At 39.0% G+C, this 24,596-nt stretch overlaps 1 protein-coding gene across 6 annotated transcripts in view; it reads right to left on the reverse strand.

Annotated features, from left to right (window-relative positions):
• Nucleotides 1-24,596, reverse strand: part of CRADD (CASP2 and RIPK1 domain containing adaptor with death domain) — a 181,372-nt gene that overhangs the window by 135,963 nt on the left and 20,813 nt on the right. For 2 of the 6 annotated variants that reach the window (XR_004955889.1, XM_036237570.1), the window contains exons 1-2: nucleotides 20,575-23,581; nucleotides 18,909-19,212 (exon numbers count right to left, since the gene is read on the reverse strand). Coding sequence is in view for 5 of the 6 variants with exons in the window: in XM_036237570.1 (XP_036093463.1) it covers nucleotides 18,909-19,212; nucleotides 20,575-20,760 (490 nt within the window). In the remaining variant the exon portion in view is untranslated. Of the gene's footprint in view, nucleotides 1-18,908; nucleotides 19,213-20,501; nucleotides 23,582-24,596 lie in introns of those variants that run through there. The other 4 variants (XM_016157605.2, XM_016157603.2, XM_016157607.2 and 1 more) reach the window with 3 other exon arrangements.

Below are 24,596 nucleotides of genomic sequence, written 5' to 3' on the forward strand. Positions count from 1 at the left end.
TATTTTCCGGCATTTCTCACTCATTATAGAAAGAGTGGCCAGACTTTTTCTCTGAAGGGCCATATAGTGAATATTTTTTAGGCTCCTACAATCTCTGCTGCAACTACTCAACTTTGCCATTGTTGGGTAGCTAGTCAGACATGAGCGACAGAGGGAACAAAGGAACAGGGGCCCAGAGAACAACCAAAGAACACCCCAACAGTAGGAGAATTTTGGGTAAGCACATGCACGCTAGGCAAAGAGTTATACAGCAGTCCCCAAGTGTCAATCAAAATGACCTCACTTGCTAATCATCTATGAATGCCTTTGGAACCACCCATCACGGCCCAAATATAATGCAGACATTCTCACTTCTGGGCCCTTTTTGCCCTCTTGTTGTTGTGGTGGTTGTTATTACAGCACTCTGTTACAGCTCTCAACACTGAAACCATGTGCCTCCTTGGGGCATGCTTTGTCTTTATGAAATATACCTTTAATAAATTTTTTTAAAATCTCACTGACCTGTGATTCTTCACTGGGTCAATGAGGAAGAACCGAGGAAAAATACTAACTACACTTCTGCGACGTTAACCCTCCCTCCTCCCCCGCCACTGCCTCCGCTATTAGGACAACACCAAACCCTGATTGGCCCCAGCGGTAACACCAGTACAGCGTGAAAGCAGCCACAGACAACATATAAACAAATAAGCACAGCTATCTTGCAATAAAAGTCTACTTATAGACACTGAAATGTAAATTTCATATAATTTTCATGTTATATAATACTATTCTTCTTTTGTTTTGTTCTTGCTTCAACCTTTAAAAAATGTAAAAAACATTCTTAGCTCACAGGTCATACAAAAACAGGTAATGGACCAGATTCAACCCACTTGAAATTGGCCATAATTTGCCAACCCTGGTTTACATCAAAGCAAGGTTGCAACAAAAAGTCAAAATTAGCTGAGAAACTGTCATCTCGTTTCTGAAAGCAGAAGACTATTGGAGAAGGAAAGAAGAAAGGAGCAGAAGTTGAATAAAATAGGAAGAAGGGATGCTCATGAGCTAATTAGAAAACTGCAGCTAGAGGTTAGAGAAGAAAAGCAAGAGGTGAATCCCTGAGGGGGCGGGTGTGTTTAACAAACAAGCAGGGGGCCAAGTTTCTAGGGCCTTTGCAGAAAATAAAAGGACAAAAGGGAAATCAGCTAATGACAAAGCCCAGGGCTGGATTCTAGGTTAAACTGTAAGGAGGTTGAACATCATAAAAATGCAGATTCATGGTGGAGCCAAGACTTTAAGAAGCAAGGCTATTCGTATTCTGTATACAAAGCTATTCTCTTAGCAGGCAGTTCTGGTGTTAGAAGTCTATTGGGGTATATGCCTGTTGAAGAGGGTGATTTTCATTTCGCTTTTCTTTTGTGCAGTGTTCCTGGGACCACCAATTCAAAGAAGCCAATCTTGAAAGCTTCAAATCTTTAGTTTTAGAATTTCCCTCATCTTTAAAATTATTTGGCCCTGGGCAGAGCTGGGCCTTAAGGCCTCTGACTGCTATACCCACTTCTATACCTAAACTATACCTCCACAGCTGGAATTTTCAGCAATAAGGAAGGTAAGAAACACCTTCCCATGATGTAGGATTTCACTATTACAACAGTTACTAATAATGTTAAAATGGATTAGTAACCAGACAGACAGGTTAGAAACTATCTCACACAGGGACCAGAACAAACTCCATTTTATGTTTGAATGGTTAATGGCTGGCATTCGGCAAACACTAAATAGCAACCACTAAGAAATGCAAAAAAAATCACTTTCGTGGAGGGTCAAGAACTAAAGAGTTATTAATTGCTGGATATCCAGGAAAAGCTGAAAATAAGATAAAGTTTTAAAAAATAGTAATAATAATATTATGAGCTGAACTGTGTCACCCAAAAATTTATATGTTGGAGCCCTAACACCCAGTACCTTGGAATATGACTGTATTTGGAGATAGGGTTTTTAAATAAGTAAACTGAAATGAGACCATGAGGGTCACCTTAATCCACTCTCACCGGTGTCCTTATAAAAGGAGGAGAGCAGGACACGTGGAGAGATACTAGGGACACACACACATGCAGAGGGATGACCATGTGCAAAGGCAGCAGGAAGGTGGCCATCTGCAAGCCAAGGAGAAACCAACTGTAATGACACTGATCTTGGACTTCCAACTTCCAGAACTGTGAGAAAATAAACTGCATGATTTAAGCCACCTAGTCTTATCTTATTATTCCATTATATCTTATTATAGCAACCCTAGCAAACAAACACAAATAAATAAGGTGCTTAGAGATTAAGAGAAAGGTGGGGGGAGCAAATAAGGCCAAGATTCATTCATTCAACCGACATTACCTGGCCCCACCAGGTATCTGACGATGTGCTAGGTTCTGACTATTTAAGGATAAAAAGTAAATTCCTGCCCTCAACGAACACATAGTGTACTTGAGGATAAAATTCTACCATAGTATGAATGTGCCATAACAGAAATATGCCCTTGGCGCTTTGGGAACATAGGAGTTTCTCAGCCAGCCATGACGGGTCACACAAAGCTTCAAGAAAGAGGCAATGTCTGGCCTAAGTGCTTTAAAAAAAAGTTCCTTATGATTTTTGAGTAGGAGAATATATCAGAATATATACAATTAGAGCTGGAGAAAATCAACTGAGGAGGAGGAGGTTTGATGTGAGGAATGAGGTGTTTTGTTTTGGCCACACTGAGTTAAGGTACAGAAGACCGGAGTGACACTACCTAGTTGGGACGGAAACAGAAATTTAGAGCAGTTAGCAATGAGGTGGTCACCAAGCCATGATTTCATCATTGTCTTCTTGAGAAGACTTTTGGGACACTTTTCCTCAATTACATCCCCTCCCATAAAATTTTAAAACCAGAACATATCTGTTTATATACTGGCAAAAGGAAAATGGTGCCAGTGAGGATAAGAAGGATTTAATGCAATTCTCAAAAGAAGACAAGCATTTAAAAGGTAAGCAGAGTAAAAAACTGAGAAATAGTAGATGGAAAGGCAGGAAGAAAAACATAACCAAGGAAGGAGACACTGCAAGAGACAGTGGCCCCAATGTCAGATGCTGGGAAGACAGCAAGTGGCAATGTGAAAAAGTCTACGGACTTAACCAAAGGTAACTGACAACCTCTGAAAAAAAACAGCTGTCAAGGGCTGTCAAGGGCAGAAATCACATGATCACAGCTGGAGGAGTGAATCACTGTTTTGATGGGAGGACCGTCACGAAATCCCAAGGAAATAAAAGTTGCCTGAGTCATCTTCTGGGATTAAAGAAAGGGGAAGAGTCAGAAGACATGGCCGTAGTTAAAACAAAATCAGAGGGCATGGGGCAAGGCTCTCATTCTGTCCTTCCAATCCTATGGGAGCTGCCTGAACACAGAGAGAAAAGGGAAGAGGTGAGGCAAGGGAGAAAAATAGCAATTATTGACTAAACGATGTTAAAAACACTACCTATATTTACACAGCATTTTTATGTTTTAAAAGATTCATTCATGTATCATCTCATTTAACCCTAACAACTACACCTTAGAGATGAGCAAGAGGCAGCTCTGTTTTATACACGAAGAAATTAAAATTTAGAGGAGAAAAATCCAAAATTATCTGAAGTCACGTAACAGATAAAGGTAGAAGCAGGACTCCATCCTGAGCCTACACTCCTATCTCCAAATGCTTACCCAGCATTTTCACAGAAGGAAACGCCGTGTGGATCTGGGCTGGATCTCAGCTTCCTCATCAGGAAAATGAGAACGATGATATCTACTTCACACTACTGATAAATGTAAGCACTTAAAGGGGCTGGCTCACAATAGTGCTCAATAAATGTGAGTCATTATTAGCTTAAATTCAATGAGCATAACCTACTCACCAACCACACGTCCTGTGTATCCTGTCTTCGTGAATCTGAATAGCTGCCCAAACTAGAAATCTGGGCATCAGCCCAGAATCCTTCTCCCTCAGCTCAGAGCTCAATCAGGCAATGAGTCCTTTTAACCCCATGCTTCTTGCCCTTATTTTCATGATTGTCTCCCTAAGAAGACTTTTTGGACATTTTCCCCAATTGCATCCCCCCGCCCCCATAAAATTTTAAAACGTGAACATATCTGTTTATATACTGTAGCCCTTTGGAAGGCCACAAACTATTGTAATAGCTAAGATTTTTTTATACCACTCCCGCAGAACCAAGTTTTGCCCTTGTGAGGCCACACGTACTAATCCTTCCTCCAAAATCTTTCAGTCCTGTTCCCCTTTTCTCTATTCTCAGTACCTCGTCCTCACAATGTTTCATCTGGATTACTCCAACAACTTCCTAATTGGTCTCCTTGCCCCATTTCAGCCAGCTCCCCATCCATATGTCATCAAAGTGAGCTTTCCAAATGCAAGCCGGTTCACGGCAATCTCTTTCTCAAAATTTGTCAGCTGTGTTCCATTGTCTACTGGATGTTTACATGGCATTCAAGGCCCCCACTGAGCAGTTCTGGGACTGCATCCCCAGCCTTAGCTGCTACCACTCCATCCCACTCCATCAGGCACCAGGTACACACAGTGTACAGCCATCACTTCCTTGGCACTTTCTGTTACCTCTGCCTAGAGTGCCCTTTCCGTTGTGCCTTCCTGGTGAACTCCCACTTACCCCTCAACCCCCAACACAGAGTATACATGTGCTCTTTAAAGCCTTCCCATCTATGGCCATGCTACACTGAACAAGCCCGATCCTGTCTGATCTTGGAAGCTAAGCAGGGTCGGGTCTGGTTAGTACTTGAATAGGAGACCACCTAGGAAGATCAACTGCTGTAGGCGTAAAAAATAAATTTAAAAAATACAGGATTGTAAGCTACAGTCCTTGTAATATATGAGGTCAACCAAGGGTTGCCTCACCTAAAGTAAATAAATAAATAAAACAATGCTTTCCCCATTCTATCTTACCACAGCCCAAGTGGAATCCTCACTATTCCTTTCTCATATCTCTGTCACACTCTTCAGTTACATTGAATAATAATAAAGACAACTAACATTCAGTGAATGTTTAATATATACCAGGCTCTGTCATAAGTACTTTACATGTATCATCTCATTTATCTGGAGCATCTTTGAGGGCAGGGATTATACCTTATTAATTTCTGTACCTGTTTTACTCCTAGCACATAGTAGACACTTAACAAATGCTTGTAGGAAACAAAGTTTTGGAGTTTCTCATACTACGCCCTTTCCACTGACTTATCCAGCACTTCCTGCATCTTATAATGGTTTATGGTGTTTACATTGGTAACAGGAAGCGAGGTGGATGGGATATGATTATTCCATTAAAGGTTTCAATAGTTCCTCTGAAACACACTCTTATTAAGTGAAAAAAAAGTCATTAGGAATGCCTTTAAACATGCAAGAGGTGGGAAAAATCTACTATCCAGCACACTTATATATTTACAAATATAGTCTATGTGAAGGATATAAACTTATTTTAAAATGCCACTAGCAAAGGCTTAATCACCTCTAATCTCATAGTTTAGGAAAAACAATAAAGAGAAAAGATTTAGAATTGTAATATTTAAAACTACATAAACAGGAGACACTGAAAAATTCAGGTTATATAATAATCTAGTGAAACATTTTGAAATAGAATACTCATAGAAAGATAAACAGGAAAAAAAAAAAACCAGCAGAGTGAAAAACACTCCTCATAGTTCCTCAAGAGTCATTTGAAGAAGGTCATTTAAGTCCAAAGCTCCCTACCCCCAACCTCTGCTAACCAAAATAGCAAATAGCCTTGGTAATAATTTAAAAAGACTACTTCAAGTTGATTCAGAAAGGTTAACTCTCTGAAGAAAAAAATATATATTTTACACAAATACATGTAATCTTCTGAATTTTATTCTTTATTTGGCATCACAAGAAATTCTGGATTTAAGTGTTAATATTGAATAAATAACTTTCTGAAAATGACGGGAGTTTGGAAAAGAGAGAGCTTCTAAACTAGAATTTCCTACGGTAAAAACCCAAATATTACATTTCACTATTCATTTTAAACCATGATTATCTCTGAGCAATAAAATTATGAATGATTTCCATTTTCTCAATAACCTTCCTAGAGTCTTTTTAAAGAACAAATATGTGTTGCTATTACATTCAGAAAAAAAAAAAAGAGAGAGCTATTTCAACTTTAGAAAAACGTATTTTTGTTAAATTAGTAACAAATATTTGTAATTAATTTACGAGTCACTTTCATGTATGGCAGCTAATTTCCCATTTATGATACCAAAAATATATTTTTTAAAACTGCTACATCTTATAAGTGCTGTAAGTACCCAAAATGATTTGACACACCTCCCAAAAAAATGTGAGATCTCTATCTTTTCTCTTTGAACCGTGGCCTTGGGACAGCTTAACCAAAAACACAGCGCAAGTTAACGGTATACCAGTGCCCCAACCCGGACCTTAAGAAACTGGCAGCTTCCACTCTCTGCCTCTTGAAACTCAACCACCATCCTGTGAAGAAACCCCAGCCACCTGCAGAAAGGCCTAGGTGGAGAGGAACCAACAAGTAGTACCAATTTACTGCAAATCTGAGTGACCTGCCTGGGAAATGAATCCTCCAGCTCCGGATAAGCCACCACAACTGACACCAGGTAGAGTAGAAATGAAATGTCTCTTTTGAGCTCTGCCCAAATTGTACATTCATGAACAAAATAAATGATTGTTATGTTAAGCCACTAAGTCTTGAAGTAGCTTGTTAAACAACAAAAGATATCGTATTGTATTTTATTTATTTGTCTCTACCTTTCCACAATTACAATTTAAACTCTTTGGGGGTATGACTGTTTTTATGTTCTTCTTTAGAGTCATTCATTCAGTCGATAATCATGTGAAAACTAACATGTACCTAGCACTATGCTAGCTATGTTCCACAGGTACAGAGATAAAAACAGTCTCTACCTTAGAGAAGATTACAGTCTAGCTGCTGAGACAAACGAAAAACAGACAATGGCAACCATAATCTCAGAGCCTTATTAGAAAAATAGCCAGCAATGGTAGATAATAAATGTTGGCTAAATGAATGGAAAAACAAATGAGGTTTTCAGAACTACTATGAGAATTATGTACTACCATCATGTGATAGATAAGGTGTACGAATTAGCAAAGTAATACTTCTCAGCTTTAACTTTAACCTCTTTCCCCTACTTTGGGATACTGGGGCTGACCCTGTAAACATTTCTCTTTTGCCAGATGGCTCAGAGTTAGCTTCATCAACAGATGGACACTGCAAGGCAAGAGCAGACAAAGGGGCTTTTCATTCTGGTTTGGGATGCTTTATCCCCTCTAAAATGGATAGCTACAGCCAGTGGCGTCAGGGAAACCCAATGGTGCTTACTCTCCAGGGAATTTCTCTGCTGCTTAGCAGACTGATTTCTAAGGATCAGCTCTGGTCTACCTACATTTTCTACCAAGTTTCTCAGCCGAGGAGGCTGCTGTTACAGACCAACTCTAGTCTATACCCTCTGGCAAGATTACTGGCATCAGCAGGCTGCATATTTATGTGGCAGCAACTTCATTTCCAATGAGGTCTTGGAGTGGGGAGGGAACTCTTGCAAGTTCTTAGTGCCTCCATCCTGTATTCTCCTTCAGCCCTAGAAAAAAGTACCTTCTTCCATTTGCTATTTCTATAGTCCTTAGAGACCTCTCTTATCCCTTTAGTAGTTAACCACAATTAACTTTTTGCTAGTTAATAATTCTTTACGTTCAATTTTTCTTGTTCAAATTACTGTGTGGTTTTGTCTCCTGAATGGATCCTGACTGGCACATGAAGGAATAAAAGGACAAATAAAAAACAAATACAAGAAGTCTGAACAAGCACATTTTCCCATAGCACCATAAAATGACTGATTCAGAATAAAAAGAAATTAAAAGGAAAGAGATCAATTTAATCTCCATTTGGTAAACTGTTAAAACACGCGTGCACGCGCACACACACACACACACACACACACACAAGAATGCTAGCTAAATATGAGCCAAGGCAAGAAAGAGTCAGAAAATAAAGAGGCTATAACCAACCGAGGTGAGTCCAATCAGAACCAAGAACTGATACTAGGGATAGGATAGTCTAGTGATTAACAGCATGCAATAGAGGACCAGACTGTCCATGTTCAAATCTCAGCTCTGTTACTACCCGAACTGTGTCGCCTTGGGCAATTCATAAAATGCAAAAGACAATGATAGTACCTACCTCAAAGGCTTATGAAGATAAAGTGAGTTTATATAAAGCCTTAAGGCCAGAATCCAATCCAAATTCTTTCTCATCTCCTCTTCACTTTAACATTCTCGATCCATTTTATCCCCAATATTTTCTGATTTTGAAAAGGTTTGTGAAGACCTATCTTGCTCCAAAAACTGATCTCCTACTCTTTTCCTACCACCTCTGACCTTCGACATGGGCACTGCTGTATTAAGATGCAGATCGTTGTCCTTCTTTAAAGGACTATCATTTCATTCCAGGCCCGCAAGTGTGGAACCTGTTTGATATAAAAAGAATGGGAGTGACAGAGTATAGTGGACATCTCTTAATCAGCCTTCACCTCTTCCTTTGGGAACTGTCCCTTCCCCACTCCAGGTGACTCTGGTGTTTTAGGCGAAGGGCTCATGACTCAATATAGGTCCAGAAGACTTAATCGTGAGAGAAGGCAAAGTGGAGGAACTCAGCTGGAGATGCTCACCAATGGCCGGAGAGCCCCAGAGTTGCCTCAGTCCTGCCCTTACTGAGCCCTGGAATTTCAGGAATTCCTTCAAAGTTGTGAACTACTGAGTATCTATTAGAGAAATTCCTATTTTTGCTGATCTTTGCAAGAAGTCTACTGCTTGAACCTAAGAGCTCACATACATGCTGGTAGGCTGACTTACATTCCTTAGGTTCCATATCTGTAAAGTGGGGGTCCCTGAGGTCCCTCCAAGCTATAATCTTCTACAGTTCTGACAATAGGACAAGTCTCAGCAGATGTGCTCTGCTCGCTCTGGAATTCTCCATAAAAACTTCACAATTACCGCTCAGCACCCATATACCTTATGTACAAATGGTGGAACTGACAGATGTTTTTAAAGTTTTATATTTAGGTTATAAAACCACAAGCCTCTCATTTGCCACTTACTACATCTCAGCAGTATTATTTTGGTAACAGCGTCACGAAGCCCTCTGCTATGGTGCTGAGCACAAATAGAACATGAACATTTCCAGGAATTGTCAACTTGGCACTTCTTATAAGGAGTTAAGATTTCTTTTATAACATTAACAAAAATAAAGCCTAGGACTAAAACTGGCCCCAAACTTCTTCTAGAGGTTATATTTCATTCTCAATTAAAATTTACTGTTTGGAAAAATACAATGTATTCTTGTTTCTCTCTGGGGGAAAAGTCCTCCAAAGAATCATATACTCCTTACTGCTCAAACTGAGAAACAAGTATAAACACAGCTGCCTATTAAAATTAAGTAAAGGCAAATATTCCTGCAGCTAGCTACGACAGCAGCCGGCAAGTTTGAACTGTACCCATAAAAAGAGAAAGCTACCTTGCTAAGTGTATGGTTAAACTCTGAGGCTGCACCACCAGAAAAGCTAGTTATTAGAACTGATGGCTTTCGATAGCATGATTTTAAGAACTACAGAAGCGGGGCCTGATTCCAGTATCAGGAGAGCCAACACACTCCTGATCACACTCCTGTGACCATTTTCAAGGCGGCAAGTTGTGATAGGAGCAATCCAGGCACTCTGCTCCTTGACCCCATGTGGCCTCACATTAAACCTTACCCACTAAAAAAAAAAAGGCGGGCAGTAAAGTGAGAGCAAGATGAAGAAGAGAGAGATTCCAACTAGGCACTAGTCTTCCAACAATAGTCAGGAAAGAGAAAGACAGAAAAGCCCCTAGTGCCCTGTGTCTGGGCAAAAGTGGAATAAGAGGAGGGACAAAGAATGGGGCTGGTAAGTGATGGGCTCTGTAGCAACCAATTGATTAGAATTAGGAAGGAGAAGAAAGCACATTTTGGGAATGTGCTTTTATAGGCTATGAATTAGCAGGCTTTGAAGTCTAAGTTCCGGGATTCCAAATGTGGCTCCATCATGTCGTATGACCTTGAGCAAGTGACTTAATATCTCTGTGATTCCATTTTCTCAACTGTACAATATAGGTAATACCACTTGCCTCATCAAGTCACTCTCAGGATTACATGACTTAATAAATGCCAAGGACTTAGAACAGTGTCTGGCCAAGAGTAAGCTCCCAATAAATACTGATTATACTTTACCGATGATATTTAAGTTTCTTTGTGAGAAAAGAATAAAGTTCATTTTTAATTAAAACAAAACTATAGGCAGAGAAACAGACTGCCTGACCAACCCAGACAGGCAAAACCAGTCCTAGTCTTCCTGACTGGCCAATTGTCTCACTCCTCCTATCCACCTTCAAGCCATCTTCAGCTCACTTTGTATCTAAGAACAGCATCCAACTCATTCTCCATTGGTAGGTTCTGTCCCCACTTGGGCATAGCTTGATCTACAGAGCATAAAAAATTGTTGACGGTTTATGATTACCAAACAATTTGAAAGAGGCAATGAAAATAACCCCCGTAAATCCAAGTTCACCAGCTAATTTAAAACCCTCCAATCAATTTTGTTCAATGTACATATAGCCTATGTATTCCCATAAAATTCTAATGGATTTTAAGGTTAGTTATAGAGTCACATCTGCATGGGGTCTAAGATTCTAGAATATTCTTAAGCAACAATGTTCAAGAAATTCAGAGAATTAAAAATATTTGTGATTACGGATTTAAAAAAAAAACTATATATCCTTCTATATCTGCATTCCTACCACACTTCTACCCTTCCCCCACTCCTCCTGCCCTGAGAGGCCTATACTTGGGGAACAATAAGTGAAAAAGGAACCATGTGCCTAATCAGCTAGCCAGATCTCGAGGTCCTCAAACCTGAGTACCCTTTCATATAACTTAGAAAGACATTTGTGCATGTGCATGGGTGTGTGTGCATGTGCATGGGTGTGTGTGCATGTGCATGGGTGTGTATGCATGTGCATACATGAGTGTGTGTGTAACAAAGTCAAGACCTCACCTCCACATCTTTTGGCATGTATTGACCTGGGCAAAGCCTGGGAATCAGTAGTTTTGAGACGTGTGTGTGTGTGTGTGTGTGTGTGTATAACTATTTTTTCATTTCTTTATTTCTTAAATTTAAAAGAGTTAAACATTTGTACAATCCATGAAGTAGTCTCCCCGATGACCCTAGCACCCATCTGGTTCTACATACAACCATTACAATAATATTGACTATATACCCTATTCTATACTCTAGATCCCCATGACTGTTTTGTAAGTACTAATTTGCACTTCTTCATCCCTTCACCTTTTTCAAAAAGCCCCCCAACCACCCTTCCATCTGGCAACCATCACCTTGTTTTCTGTACCTGCGAGTCTGTTTTCATTTAGTTTGTTCATATCTTTTGTTCCTTAGATTCTGCATATAACTGAAATCAGGTAGTATTTATCTTTCTTTGTTTGATTTATTTTACTCAGCATAATACCCTCTATGTCCATCCATGTCATTGCAAAGGTAAGATTTCATTTTTTATGACTGAGTAATATTCCATTGTATATATGTACCATAACTTCTTTATCTAATTGTCTCTTGATAGGCACTTAGGTTGCTTTCATGTATTGGCTATTGTGAACAGTGCTGCTGTGAACATAGGGGTACATAAATCTTTATGAACTAGTATTTGGGTTTTCTTTGGATAAATACCCAGAACTGAAATTGCTGGGTCAAAAGGTAGTTGTACTTTTAATTTTTTGAGGAACCTCCAAACTGTTTCCCATAGTGGCTGCACCAATTTGCAATCCCACCAACAGTGTACAAGAGTTTCCTTTTCTCCATATCCTCGCCAACATTTGTTGTTTTTTGATTTATTGGTGATAGCCAATCTGACAGGTGTGAGGGTGGTGTCTCATTGCAGTTTGAATGTACATTTCTCTGATGATTAGTGACTTTGAGCATCTTTTCCTATGTCTATTGGCTATCTATATGTCCTCTTTGGAGAAATACCTACTCAGGTCTTCTGCCTATTTTTTAATTGTTGCTTGTTTTTTTGTTGCTGAGTTGTATGAGTTCTTTATAAATTTTGGATAGGAATCAGTAGTTCTTTAAAAGCCATACTTGAAGCTAAATCAACCTTGATGGTCAATAAGGTGACTGATGTGGTCAAGTGACCCACAGAGCCACAGGAGGGAAAAAAAATGTCAGAGAAAATTTCTAAAAGAAAGTAACAATAACCCCAGTGAAATGGATGCATCCCTGCTAGAGAGAGACCTGTCACCTGGTTTGCTGTTCCTAGAAAGAGCTACAATTAGATACCAACAGATACATTATTTCATCAGTCTCATAAATACTCGATAAAATTCTTCTGCTCTTCCTTCATGTCAGCCTTTCAGGGAGAGGGGGAGATTTTCTGATGAAATATAGTACTGAACTATGAAAATTTTCTTTTAAATTACTAAAATTAGCATTCACAAAAATAAAATATTTTAGTAAAATCTCATCCCAAAATACCTCTAAAAGCCCTTGAAATTTTTCCTCTTAAAATAAAAAAAAAAAAATTAGTACAAGCTTTAAAAAGCTGATTTCAACTATTAACATTAAAGCATGATACAATCCCATTTCAAACCCAAAGCCAAGATTGCAGAGCAGAAAAAGTCCTAAATCAAGAGTTGGGAGGCCTGAATTCCAGCCCTGGCAACAAATTACATTAACTAGCTATATGATCATGGGTTTATTTAATCTCCCTAAAACTCGGTTTTCTCAGAAAAACTAGATGATCTGTAAGTACCTCCCAGTCTAAAAGCCTGGAATACAAAGATATGTCTTCATCTCGTTGACTTTGTTACATTAGCAAATTAACATGTTTACAATTTAGACAACCTAAAATTAAGTCATTCAGGCAACTCTAATAAATTTAACCAGTTCCCAGCCATAGTGCATAAACTGAATGATCAAAACAGTAAAGTACCTTGAATACGGCACTATCTTCTATCTGAACTAGAACTGAAGCCTTCCTTCCCCAACTCTGCCAGCTGGGCAGTTGTTCCTACCACAAACCCCTTCATGCTCTTTAAATGAGAAAATACATTAAAAGTATCTTCACGTTTTTTGCCATATCCTCATACCATTATTGTTTTCGTAGTATTTTTCTTTATGTTGACTCATTTTAACTTAAATAAAAGGAACTTCATAAATAGAAAAGTTTTACTTACCATTAATGGAAACAAAACTTTAAACTGATATAAGAAAAAAATAAAGCAAAACAATTAAATTCTAGCTAAATACTATTTTCCGCAGCAGGTTTTAAGCCTATGGACCTTTTTCTGTCTGTTAAAAAGAAAAACTGGCAAGTATCAATCAAGATGTTTCAGAAATACTTGTACCAAAATGAGGGTTTTCACCTGGATGTTATCGGGATTGAAAAAGAAAAAGAGAGTAACTCTCTCACCATGTGATTTAATCCTGTCCACATATCACCTAAAATCATTTTAAGAACTGCACAAAATAATGGCTGTGCACACACCTCACATTTGGGGAGGCACAGCAACAAATGGTTCCAACTGCACCTATGCTGACACACACTGTGATTCACCTGTCCGTGCGTAAGGCTCTTATCCCTGATGGGCCCGGGCTCTCACCACACTGTCACCTGGGCTTCCTACTATCTGAAAAGTTCTTCCTCCTTGCATCCACTTTGTTATAGAATCCAGGTTTCTGCTGAGCACGCCCTCATCAAAAAGGCTTTCTGTGACCACCCCATCACATACATTTTTTCTTCATGGCACTAGCGCCATATGCAGTCACACACCACTTAACAACATGGATACATTCTGAGAAACGCATTGTTAGGCAATTTTGTCGTTGTGCAAACAAACCTAGATGGCATAGCCTACTACACACCTAGGCTATATGAGATAGCCTATTGCTCCAAGGCTACAAGCCTGTACAGCATGTTCCTGTACAACACGAGATTAAATCAAGCACAAGAGAAAATGATGCAATCAAGAGACGCAGTAAATATGAGACATATGAGGCTGTTGCCAGCATAACATGGCATACAGTTTAACAGCAAACTTCCATTTTTTATAAGTAGAAAAAGTACGCTCTAAAATAACAATAAAAAGTATAGTAAATACATAAAGCAGTAATAATCATTTATTATCATTATTAAGTTTATGTGCTGTACCATAGTTTTATATGACTGGTAGCGCAGTGGGTTTGTTTACACCAGCATCACCATAAACACTTGAATAATGTATTGCGCTATGACATTATGACAGCTATGAATGATATCACTAGGTGATAGGAATTTTTTAGCTCCATTATAAGTTTATGGGACCACAGTGGTATAGCCTGTTGTTAACCAAAAGGTTGTTGGGTAACACAGGAGTGTATTATTTATTCCTGTGCTTGTTGTCTGTCCCCATCAGACTAGAATATAGAGAGCTAATAAGAATAGGGGCTTTGTTTACTATAATAACCCTAGCACCTAACATCTGGCACATGGTCAACATCCGATATTTGTTGAATGAACAAATGAACCCCCCTCAGTTGATCTGGAGGTCCTTTATATGTCTTTATTACCTAGGGCCTGGCACCTTGGTCCTCAGGAAGTATATAATCATGCTAGGGATATGCAGAAATCTGGTCTCTCTAGACTCTGCCTTTACCGCAGGAGGGGTCTTGCTATGGATGTTCACCCTCCATTCCCTCTTAGTACACAGGATGCCATGAAGTGACCTCTACTCAGCCCCAGGGGAGGTGCCTGGATAGACCACTAGCTAGGTAAACTAAGATTAACACTGAACTTATATGCAGAGTATGGTCAACTCATGGTATTATTGGAAAATCCCAGGCTAGAAATCTCTCTAATGAATCTATTACAATACCTAAATTTTTGCCACTATTGCTCAGTAACTTCAGATGTGTCTAAGTATACATGTGAGAGCCAGAGAGTATCTCAAGACAGTGGCTAATGTGTCTCTACACAGTCAGGCAATGCCAGCTCAAAAAGGGACAGGTCAAGGCCTGGAGCTGGTGGATAAAGGGTAAACAGGCCAGCCCTGCATCCTGCTCCAGTGAGGGCAGCCCAGGAGTCCAAGGCATAGGGTCCAAGGAAAGGACCAGCTCAAGTTCAGGCAAGGCTAAAGCAAATGTCGGCCCCAGCACAGCCACTCCAGCAGGCTAAAGAATTGAGGCATCTGATACTAACAGTGGAGGCTCAAAGCTGAGTTCCAAGATACCCTCCCCAGTGAGTAAGAGAACATAAAACAGGAATTGAGCTTAGGAAGGACGAAAGAAATAAATAACTCCCAAGCCTAAAGGAAGACTGAGTTTAAAGGCAGGGTTGGTAGGCTGACCGTTAAATGAGAATCATCGCTGAGATCCAGTCCCACAGCCAGGACCAACACTGTGGAACAGGAAGTCCTAGAGCCCAGGAATTACTCCCGCCGTGACTTAGGCTACATTCAACCAGCTGGTGAGACGGACTGCCTATAAACCTCCTTTCCAGATCCAGATTAGCTCAGTACAGACAGGGCCCATAAGGGGTGGGAAGGCAGATGGGCAGGCACACATGGCCTTCACTCAAATTCAGCACTATCATTATCTCCTAAAAATGATCTGACAGGAGCCCAGAGAGGATTTCAGCTGATTTAGTGTCTACTATGTGACCTTGGCCAGTAAGGGACACATTGTCAAGTGTTCCTTCCACGGTGCCAAGCTGGATTAAGTCATTTTATTGCCAGAATTTCTCTTTTAAAGTATCAGAGCCCTTATAGGATGAGAAAAATCACAAAATCAATTCTCCATTAACACCTGAGACTTTTTAATTAAAGAGATAGGGAGACCAATCATCTAGGCATATTCTGAGAGAATCAAAGGTTTAAATCCATAATACAAATAAGAAGAATGAACTGGGATCAATCACCAAGCTGGCCTTTGAGGTAGCTCAAAATTTAAAAGTGAAATACAAAACAAAGAGAAAACCAAGAGTCTCTGAGAAGACCAAACCAAGAAATTTTTTTTAATAAAATGAAATCAGCTCATTTTTGGAAAAAGATCTACCTTTTGGCCAAAAAGAAAGTCATTCCTCCCAAGAGGATATCACCAAATCTACACAAATTAATTAATAATTACAACCAAAATGAGTAAAAGGTCAGAAGTTGATGTATATACATATATATATATAAGTACCACATCTTCCTACAGTCTAGTTCTTCAACATTCAAAAATGTCTTTATAGAAATTTAAATAGATTATTTAAAAGTTTATTAAAATTATTCTACTACAACACTGAAGAAGCAGTGTGATCCCTGAAAATAGGCCTCTGGATCCATTCGCATTTTTTTACAGGGCCATTAAATTAAATGCATTTCAACTCTGATACTCTTCCTAGGATTTTCAAAAAAAAATGAGGTTTCTAACTAAATCCCAATTTAATTTTAGAATTAAAATGCTGCCATCAAATTAATTAATTTAATTAATTTAAACACTTAAAGTTTAAGCTCTCTAATAAGATAAAGCTGTTAACTAACAACTCTTTTAAAATAATATTTCTTCCATTAATTTATATATATGTATATAGCTAAAACTTATGGCATAGTGAATTTTCTATAACATACATAGATTTCAAATGTGATTTTTATGAGAAGGAAAACTACGAAGTGAAGAAGGAAATGATAACCTCCACATTCGGGGTTTATCAGTGAGTGAGGGGTTAGGGACAAGCTCGGATTGGGGAGGAGCACCCAGAGGCGCAAAGGCAATGGTAATATTTATTTTTGAACTGAAGAATGGGAAAACAGGTATTCAGTTAATATTATTGTCCATAACTTGCTTATATTTTGTAATCTCACTTAAAATATTTAATAATTAACAATAACTATTTAAAAAGTGAGTTTATATAATTTTCATTTTGGAAGGTATATAGAGACATATGTAAATTGAACTCTTTAGAATATTTTTCAGTATCAGTGTTATTCAACAAGAAAACAACTAAGAGTATTTAATTTGTACAGTAGCCAACCTATCATTCCATCGGACCACTTCCACAGAATTAACAAAATAACATTATTTTTCTAAACTTGCAACACTAATACACTCAATTTTTTTCCCACTCTAAACTGTTTCATTCTGCTTACTTTTTAAAAAACTATTTTTCCCTCAACTTCTCTACAAATTTCACCATTTGGTTAAAAAAATCTTAATTTCTTCTTGTTATTTGAATGAATCTGAAGAAATGACAATGAGGTCACACCTCTATTAAAAACAACAGTCCTACTTATATCACTCAAAATGATTATAAAATTAAATTAGATATTTTGGTAGTTGCCTGTTTTGTTGTTTCCATCTATGTGTTGCCAAGAGGAATCGGGTTAAGTCAAATACCAGGAAAATACCCGGGCCATCCTATTATTTCTTTTAGCATCTCCCCAATTCAGTTATTTATTCCACTTTTAGTAACATGGTAGAAATGTCTTAGATATTTTAATTTGGCTTTGTTCACACATCTAGAGTATTTAATTTTATAAAGAGAATCCAACCTGAGAATTCCTATGGCTCTCAAAGGCCAGCTATTTTCAGTACTTCAAAAAACCTAAAATACACATTTGTTAAGAAATAATTTGTTAAGAAATAAAAATATTCTTTTCCTTTCCCATTGGGATTTGACTAGGCCTTCCTAAGTTGACTGGTTATCTCTGCTGATTAGATATTCAAACATATGTCATTAATGAAAATAGAAGAATTAATCATGAGTACTTAATACATGTGGTCTGGAAAATCATTCAAAATATGAGGTCCATGAGACAAAAATAATAAAAGTGGTCTTTTATTACAGGTATTTGTTGTTGCTGTTTTTTAAATTCCAGCAACAACAAAGTCTGGGGACCACTGACTTGGAGTAGTAGTTCCATCACTGCTACCAAAAACTCCAGAGAATACTGATTTCCTAACTCAATTAAAAATTTGCAAGTCAACTTTCTTTTTTTTTTTTATCAGTTCAGTTCTCTGCTCTTCAATCTTTGTAATATGTGTAAGTGGGCACTATTAAAAGGGAACAAGTATTTCATATCACATCATGCTGTGATAAGTCACGTGAACGGCACTAGGGCTGTTTTTTCTATAGCCTCCAACTTTGCTTAAGAACAAAATGAGAACCTCTACCAACTACTGTCCTTACAAAATTAAGTCCTCTCGGTGTCTGCACAAAACCAAACTGAAAAGGACAACTTCAAATCAATAACTTTAAAAAAAAAAAAAAAAACTAAGCCAGCCTTCCAAACATTCCCCTTTGGCCGTGTAGGACAGCGCAGGGACACATGGTGCAAGGAGCGCCTTCCTAGAGGCTGTCTCCTCCTTCACGAATCTGACCTTTTCCAGCGGGCAGCTCTGGCATCCCATGAAGCAGTTATCAGTACGCCTAATGCCTGCTTTCCCATGTGCACTTTCCAAATGGCTCCCAATGCCAAGGGCTGAAATATAACCTGGCTCTCAAATGAGAACATGCCTCCCAAGTGACTTGCCAAGTTTCTCTGGAAGCATTTCTAAATGTATTCTCTGAGCTCCCGCCTTACCCTCTCAATCATGGTTCATCCTTCCTTCCTTTCCTGCACTTCCTAATTCCACCTCCTCATCCTGTCCCTCTACTGCCATGTGCCTTCAATCTAAACTCCTTACCCACTTTCAGAAACTGCTGATCCCTTCCCAGTCTAAAACCCCAACTTCAGATCCAAAGACAATGGTTCAACAATTTTGGAGCTGGTCTGAAGTGGTATTTTTTGAGGCCTACCTGAAGGTAGCTCAGTTATGGCTTCTTCTCTTGCCTTCTCCAGCTTCTCCCTTACCCAGGGAAATTCCTGTAGGGAATCTAGGAATGCATCAAATGCTTTAGGACCTCTGGAAGGTAGGATATCCAGCAGCAGCATTGTCTTCCGGAGGCCTGTGGCTTGAGCTTTGATTTCCTGAACATGGTTTTCCGTCAAGACCCCTTCCTGGTAAAGATATTGAAGGACCAGTCCTTCCACCAGTACCTCTGCACCCAGCTCTAGGCGAAGGGAGCGAAGCACTTGCTTGTCTCTAGCCTCCATTTCCCCCTGGGAAGAGATAAAATTGTAGCTCAGATTACAGGAATACTGATGAACCCCTACTGATAGTGCCCTGCCATGTAAGCTCTCTAAGGTCATGGACATCTTTGAACCTTAGCAGAGTGGCAGGCCATGGTGTTAAACGCATGGCTGTTAAGCCAAGCCAAATTAATTTCAAATGTTTCTGAACACAATGAACACTGAACATGTATCATCTTTTCTGTTTTTGCTTTCCACACATTAGGGTCCTAGCTCAATTCTTTGTTTGATAAAGAGATTTGGAACAAAGTGGATCGGAGACCCTGCTTAAAAAGAAACTTTTATCTGAAGATTACAGATCAACATTTCATTTTAACATAAATATAAATAGTGGTTTTATTTTAACACTGAATTCACCAGTTACCCTGCTACTGCAGAGGCTGCCAATACGCATGCAAGTGCCCTTGCGAACATGAGCATTCGCAGAACCTGATGGCAATGGGTGTGGGGGCCAGAAACCAGCAGACACCAGTAAGTTAAAGGGTCTTTTCCGATAAGAAAAGGCCTATATATCATCACCTTCCAGAAAAATATCTAAGTGTTTGTGCCCGGTATACTAAACCTTATGTAGTAGTAACAGACTCCATCCCTTCCCTCTAAGAATTCAGACTCTCCATCACATCACGACACTGCTGTGGCTACACATGCATGGGACATTTAGTGGATTTTTTTTTCTTTTAAAGAAAACTGTCAGTCCTGGTCAGTAGCCACGCACGATTTGAAGGCGTATTGCCAAGACCACTGCACCAGTGAGCTGAGGGAAAGGTTGTGTGGAGGCTGAGGGTAAATAAGTGGCGGAGAGGGACGGTAGGGGCGGCAGATGGGACCTCCAGACACCACAGACGTGCAGCCGCGGCTGGCGACCCCGACCACAGCCCACTAGGAGCCCTGAGTGAGGTCAGGTGGGTGGCAGGTGAAGAGGCGGGTGTGCACTTTGGGCTGCCAGTGCCCGTTTGGAACTTCTTTTTATTCCCTGCCTTGCCAGCTGAAGCCCTGTGGTATTATGAACAGGAAGAAGTACAAGAGATTTGGGGGGGCAACCTGACCCGCTCAAAAGAGGGTGCTGGGAATGACCTTCAGAGCGGACCGAAGGAAGAGCGGGCCTCGGGGACCCCCACCGTCCCCCCAACCAGCCCGGCTCAGGCCGCCACGAGCGGAATAAGGGGTGAAGGAGCCACGCCGGACCCAGGACGCAGACGCCGCGGCGCAGGGCCTTCGAGAAAAGATGAATACGGGATTTATGGTTTCCTGTTACTTACGTCTGCAAACACGTATCTTAAAAAAAATAAATAAAAATTGCAACTTGAATCCAGACTGTTAAGGAACCTGTACCATAAGCACCATCTTTGTTGAGGGCGAAAGCGGTGAACAGGAAGTATCATCGCCATCTTTGTTGAGGGCAAACGCAGGAAGTACTGTAGCCATCTTTACTGGGGCCAAGTGCCAGGCTGAAGCCTTTTCCGCCATCTTTGCTGTGGCTAAACAATATAGCCACCTGGAAATGAAAAATAGTAGCATTCCTTAGAGGGTTATCTAAGGAAAAAATGTAATTAGCCAATTGTATTTTAACACAATTGAAATAATAGTCAGGTCTCGAAAGTCGCCTTATCAGAGAGGCCATCCATGACCACTTTATTTAAAATCGCCTGCACTCTCATCCCATTTTCCAACTTTATTTTTATCTGTAGCACCATCTTTTAATACGATGGTGATCTTATTAAAACTTTTACTAATCATTCATTTGTCATTCTGTTTCCCTCCGCATAAAACGCAAGGTCATGTCTTTATATATCACAAGGTTCCTGCCCACAAAGTGTTTATAAGTCAATTATTCAGGATTCAGCTGCAGCAATCAGCTAGCTACTCTACAGAGAAAGAAATTTGTCATGGGAACTGGGGACATTCACAATCATTGGAAAGGCTGGAGAAAGGCTGGGAATCCAAGCACAACTCCTAAACAACACTTGACAAATCAGTTCACGGCCAGAATCAAGAAAATAGAGTCAGGAAGCCACTGCTCCACAGTTTCAGTCTTCTCAACACTGACAGAACAAGTGACTGGACAGTGGAAGAGCGATGCAGAAAAACCAAAGTCTCCACAGTCGTATTTGCCAGCAGCATCAAAAAAAAAAATCTTACTCTTATGCATGAAATTGATGAAACTTTAAATCACACGTAGAACATTAGCTGCAAGGTTCTCTGAAACAGGTGGTTTGGAGTTTTTAGCTTCTGAAGCACAGAAGGATATGCTAAAAGGAGAGAGGGACTGATACCAGGAACAGATCTGCTGAGTCAACCACAGTTTTAATTTGGAAGACAAGACAAATACATGATCCAAATATAGACATAAAAGAATGTTAAATTGAAGATGGTTCCTCAAATTCCTTTATGAAATGAGGCAGTCAGTCAATAAATACATTTACTGATTCAATTCTAAATAAGTAGGATGATATATACAAAAAGTCATACACCTGCTAAAAATTAGTTGACAGTAACAGAAAAAAAAAAAAAACCCTTAAGTATCGTTATTTCCATAGAGGTTTTCACAACCAACACCTCTAGTGAAAGATGAAAATATCTTTGTAAGCAAATTAATAGAGAGCAATTGTAAGTCTCGCTCCTCAAAATCTTCTGATTTTTGTAACCAGTTTAAAGTGTTATTATACCAATTATTTATTATATCAATCTACCATTTTACTACACCAGTAGTGACATTATTTTTATATGGGTGGCAAGTATTATTATAATAACTAATATTTTACATATGTAAAGACTGGAAAATCAAAGCGGTCAACTGTGTTAGCCAAAATCCCACAGTTAATATATAGCAAAACCTGAATTATAATAAGGTCCCTCTGATTTCATGCTCTTTCAAGTACACAGTACACCCCACAGACCTGTATGGTGAAGAGTCTTTTGTTCTAAGACAGCCAAAATATTGGCAAATCATTCTGTACCACCTCCCACTCCTGATACTCTTAAGTTCCAGGTACTCTCCTCCTTTCTCTCTCTTTTTTTGTTCTGGAATTAGGCAAAATGTCTACTTTGTATGTGGACAGGTGTTAGCAACATTCTCTGTCTTCATCCAGATGAAGTACAGATCTCTTGCAATATTGCCAGTAGCCGAAGATACTGACTTTTGGGTGAGAAAAGATATGTGTATTTTTTCCAGCTGTAAACTTTTATAATTTTCAAACATAAGTCAAACAAACAGCACAACAACAACAACATGTAAAACTACCTAGATGAAAACACTTCTTGATGACTTGTTGTATTTGGAAAGGCTTGAAATCTCCTAGGAATCAGAAGGAGACATTGATGGTGACATTCAGAGGAAAATGAGGAGTCAAAAGTTAGTTCCATGAAGGTTCACAGAACAGAAAAAAAGAAAATGAGAGACAGCATGAGAAGAGTTAGTGCCGGAGCTGAGATGCATAGAGTCCGTATGGTGAACAACCTGAGAGGTTGCCATTAAAGAGCTCACTTTAAGCTGTTGACCATCAAAGTCCTCTTCCTAAGGCAAATTTGTATGAGTATCCACGCTGCCTCCTAAGTGACAAGGCTAGCCCTCTGACTAGCCAAATGCCATCGATCAGTCTGTTGGAGGACTACCAACCATCCTAGCATACAATGATACTTCTGAGCAGCACACCAAAAGTTCAGTTTCACTTACTAAATATCTAAGGCTAGCAGGCCCCAAATAATCCAGCATAGATCAGAATCACTATCACAGGTGGTTACTCTTCCACTCTGTCCAGTCCCTCTCTCTCAGCTGGAACTGTGGCCCCACAGAGGATTAAGCATCTGTTGCTCAAGGGTAACCAATCCATTTTCAGGAAGGACAGATATTTTCCTTTCTACCTCTCCCCTTACCATATTTATTTGTGTCAAGATGAGCCCATTGTGAGTTTGCAAAAGAAAGAGTCAAAAAAAAAAAAAAAAACAGAGACAAAGAAACAAGTGTAATATTTTTCTCTTTCAGTTTGGTCTTTCATTTTGCATCTTTCAAAACACAAATCAGAGGAGTCGAATATTTTGAGTTCTTCCTGTTTCATAAATGTGAAAATTAAGCCATGGAGAAAAACAGATTCTTTTCAAACAAACTTGAAACAGTTACAGAAATAGGTTGTGAATTAAGTCACAAAGAAACTTCAATAAACTCCAAAAAAATAAAATCAATAGCATACAAATTATTTATCATTTCACAACAAAGTCAGACATTTTTAATGAAAGGATAGCTTCCATGTATCCCATAAGTTTGGAAACTAAATAAAACAACTTTTAAAATGTTGAACAACAAAAAAAGTCATGCGATTCTATTGTATAGCCATATGGAAAACAGTATGGAGATTTCTCAAAAAATTAAAAATAAAATTATCATATGATCCAACAATCCCACTTCTGGGTATAGAGCCAAAGAAAGTGAAATCGGTATCTCAAAGAGATATCTGCACTCCCATGTTCATTGCAGCATTATACACAACAGCTGCAACCTACGTGTCCATTGATAGATGAATGGATAAAATATATACAATTCACCCTTTAAAACGGAAGAAAATTATACCTATCAGAATGGCAAAAATCTAGAACTCTGACAACGCCAAATGCTAGCAAGGTTGTGAAGCAATAGAAACTCTTATTCATTGCTGGAGAGAATGTAAAATGGTATAGCTGCTTTGGAAGACAGTTTGGCAGTTTCTTATAAAACCAAATAAGCTCTTATCATATGATCCAGCAATCATGCTCCTTGGTATTTACCCAAAGGAACTGAAAACTTAAGTCCGCACAAAAGCCTACACATGGATGTTTATAGCAGTTTCGTTTATAATTCCCCAACCTTGAAAGCAACCAAGATGTCCTTCAGTAAGTGAATGGATAAATATACTAGACAATAGACTATCATTCAGCCCTAAAAAGAAATGAACTATCAAGCATTAAAAGAGATGGAGAAAACATAAATGCATATAAATAAGTGGAAGAAATCCATATGTAAAAGCTACATACTGTTTGATCCCAATTATATGACATTCCAGAAAAAAAAACAAACTATGAAGATCAGTGGTTGCCTGGGATTGAAGGGGAGAGGAATAGAAAGAGAGGGTACAGAGGGTTTTTAGGGCAGATAAAATACTCTGTATGATAGCATAATGATGAATTTATAACATTATACATTTGCCTAAATCAGAACACACAACACCAAGAGTGAACCCTAAGGATAATTATGGACTTTGGGTGATTATGACGTGTTAATGTAGGTTCATCGATTGTAACAAATGTACCACTCATGAGAGGGATGTTATTAATGGGAAAAGTTATGAATGTGTAAGGCAGAGACTATGGGAAATCTCTATACC

The sequence above is a fragment of the Rousettus aegyptiacus genome, unplaced genomic scaffold (assembly GCF_014176215.1).
Source record: "Rousettus aegyptiacus isolate mRouAeg1 unplaced genomic scaffold, mRouAeg1.p scaffold_m13_p_2, whole genome shotgun sequence".
In the NCBI taxonomy this organism is placed as follows: Eukaryota; Metazoa; Chordata; class Mammalia; order Chiroptera; family Pteropodidae; genus Rousettus; species Rousettus aegyptiacus.